Source organism: Medicago sativa, chromosome 3 (assembly GCF_051527215.1).
Source record: "Medicago sativa cultivar Bolivia chromosome 3, Bolivia_mono, whole genome shotgun sequence".
Lineage (NCBI taxonomy): Eukaryota > Viridiplantae > Streptophyta > Magnoliopsida > Fabales > Fabaceae > Medicago > Medicago sativa.
Window position 1 is genome coordinate 16,272,012 of NC_140751.1, and position 3,122 is coordinate 16,275,133.

The window sequence follows — 3,122 nt, forward strand, 5'->3', positions numbered from 1 at the left end:
TTGTTTCTGTTAAGTATCAGATATTGCTCATGGAACGTTAACCTCGTTATCCTTGGTTTCCTCCATGATATTTCAACAAGAAAGACAAATTAGTCCTGCTGCTGGGCCGTGTTAATGGTAGAGGTAAAGCTTACATTCAAAAGAAATTTTCTGGTAGATTCTGCACTCATTGCAATAGGACTAGCCAAACTATGTATACCTGATTCTTGGAGCATTGTTATCTTCCTGGTTACATGTTTATGAAGTCTGCCAACAGTGTTTGTTCTGTGTAATCCCATGCTTCTGACAATAATAACAACTAGCACGAGCACAAGCACACAAAACAATAACAACACGTCAAACAACCTTTCCATTATCATCGACTCACAAGAAGAAATTGACAATGACGTTTCAGCCACCAAAGAATTCACATCATCACCATCTTTTCTTGTTCCATCACTCTTCTAATAACTCATCTCCAACTATCAACATGTTCAGTTTTGAAAGACCTATTTTAGTATTCAAGTGATCCTGTTGGTTTCTGCATCACCTCTTATTGGTGTTTCATTCTCTTTTGGAAGGCAAATTTTATTATTGCATATATTCCACTCTTCTTATTCTCCTTCTTGTTCTTATCTTAGTCCTAGCATAGGTGTATACATGCCTCAAAATGAACTTATTTCTTGACTCATTGTCTATTCTAAAAGTCTTCTGATGTAACTTCTAAATCATTAATGACTCAGTTGACTTAACTTGATTAGTTATTTAGCATGAATAAATATCACACATACAAGGTCACTCTTATGTTAATCCAAACTCACTCAACCTGCATAATTTTGCAGGTCACTCTAAATAGCCGCTTCCAACACACTAACTCATTCCAAAAACTCGAAGCCACTAAATCATGTTTTTTTGTATATAAGAGGCCAACAAACAAGGCGCAATACATCAACGAGAAACATCCATAAGCTAAACCAAGAAATTTCCTTTCCCCGTTCCCATAAATAAGGCTACGCTTAAAACATAACAAAACCATCCACCATTCATATAATGTGCAAACTATTAAAATAGAAGCTTTTAAATATTTTTAGATGAGTGATTTCATCTAAGAAAATGAAACCATCAACATGTAAAACAAACACACCCTATACACAATTAAACAAAAAAATAAAAAATAAACACACCCACAATAGCAAAATAACGCACAAACGAGAATTACACCCGGTGAAGAATCGAAAACAAGTTGAATTAGAACTGTAAAACAAACAGATAAAGACACTAATGTTAGTAAAACTAAATAATAAAACCAATAGAGTCGATTCCAACACAAATTTTATGCTAAATTCTAAAAGTATTAAACATTCTAATAATGAAACTATGCTAGAGATCGATTGCAAAATAACTGTTTGTTGATTCCTATGTCTGAAATGAATTGACAAGGATTGGTTCAAAGTAATATTAAAAACAAGGTGAAATCAAACTCTCAATGTAGATATCTGGGCCCATCCAACGATTGTTGTATTGATTCTTGAGAAACTTCAAAGCACCCTTTTTGTATTCAATCAAACAAAACATCAAACTGGCACTTCCCATTTCAATCAGCATTTGGTCCTCATAACGACATAAAGTCTTCGCATTGGAATCATAACCCCATTGTCTTATGGATTCAATATTGTACAATTTAGTCCAAGAGTCTTTATTTCCATATTCCTTCATAACCCAAACATGCATAAACATACACCTACTTAATGAAAAGATGCACAAACAATCGTTCAATACCTCCAAGTTACACTCACGCATCTTCTTCAATCTAGGACACCAAAGCTTTTGATACAACTCATTCTCCCAATCAAGAGAAACAATAGTCAGCGGTGAACTACTCGAAGCATCATATTCCCTTGCCAACCAGTTAATAGTGCCATTCACAAACACCCCCGATCTACGTGTATCATAGAGAGAATATGTGAAGTCTTGTATCCTTCTCCAACAATTGGTACCCAAAGTATAAACACTAACTGCATTAGTGTTGTCCTTAAAGAAAGAAATAGCAATAATCTTATAACCTTGAATGAAAGGATCATATCCGAAGCTATATGAGGATAAAGGACGTCCTTGTTCAGTTTTTAAAGGAGGAGGCAACATCATGAATTCTCTAATGCAAGGGTTACACAAAACAACAGAACCTTGAGCCATGACGAAACAAATGATTCCATCGCACGAGCACACGCGAACAGGAGAACCATATGATTTTTTGATATGATCAGGGAAATATACTTGTTTTGGCATGATACCAGAGGTGGATAATGATAAATGGACTGTGAAATCAAAGAGAAAGAAGTCGGGGAATTCGTTGAGAGAGCTTACCATGAGGTGTTGGCGTGGGGTTGACAAGGGAAAGTGGTTCTTTGCGAATTCGGGATCGGAGATTAAAGAATTGAAGGACTTGCAGACGCATCGAAGTAGAAGGAGCTGCTTCACTGATAGCTTATAGAAGATTTCAATGATGAGATCGATCGGAAGATTGAGTATCAATTGCCGCCTCTTCCTCTTAGTTGCGGTGGTATTCTTCATCGATGGCATCTCACTGTATAGCAGCTTTCAACCTAATATCATCGCTAATATTCTCGGATTAATGCGAAGCTGAGTTTTTTTTTTTTTTTTATAGGTGTCCAATGAGGATTTTTTTATTTTTTTTACCAATTTTTTTATTTATTTTTTGGTAATCTAATGGGGTTGTTTTTTTGTTTTTTTTTCTTATCATGCTAAAATTCTTTGTTTTTTCTAATAGAATTCATCCTCAAAAAGATAAACCCACCGCCCTAGACTCATGGCTCAGTTCAATTGCTAGCATATGAATAAAGTACTAGAGATATATCACCAGTTATGATTAATATAAGGTAATCAGAACCGAATCTGATATTAAACCGGTGTACGCATAAGTTCAAGGTTCTAAGGTTTGATCGGGGTCGAACCGGAATCGGACCGGTTGCAATTAAATATACATTTTAAAAAATATTTTATAGTATATATAAAAAATTAACATAATAGATTCATTAAAAAAATCAACCCATAAAAATTATATATATAATGTATTTACTCTTTTATGAAATAAGTATAGGAAAATAGTTTATAATAATCTCTTT

The 3,122-nt window shown here is 34.4% G+C and overlaps 1 protein-coding gene across 1 annotated transcript; it reads right to left on the bottom strand.

The window, feature by feature from the left end:
- Window positions 1–1,252: 1,252 nt before the first annotated feature.
- Window positions 1,253–2,881, bottom strand: LOC146936128 (F-box/kelch-repeat protein At3g23880-like). The gene has a single exon (XM_085757676.1). The coding sequence runs from the start codon at window positions 2,557–2,559 to the stop codon at window positions 1,438–1,440; it is 1,122 nt and encodes a 373-aa protein (XP_085613802.1). The 5' UTR covers window positions 2,560–2,881; the 3' UTR covers window positions 1,253–1,437.
- Between the last annotated feature and the right edge of the window lie 241 nt (window positions 2,882–3,122).

What these genes read in the sequence shown, in the direction of transcription:
- LOC146936128 (XM_085757676.1), bottom strand. Translation starts at nt 2,559, where the DNA reads ATGCCATCGATGAAGAATACCACCGCAACTAAGAGGAAGAGGCGGCAA.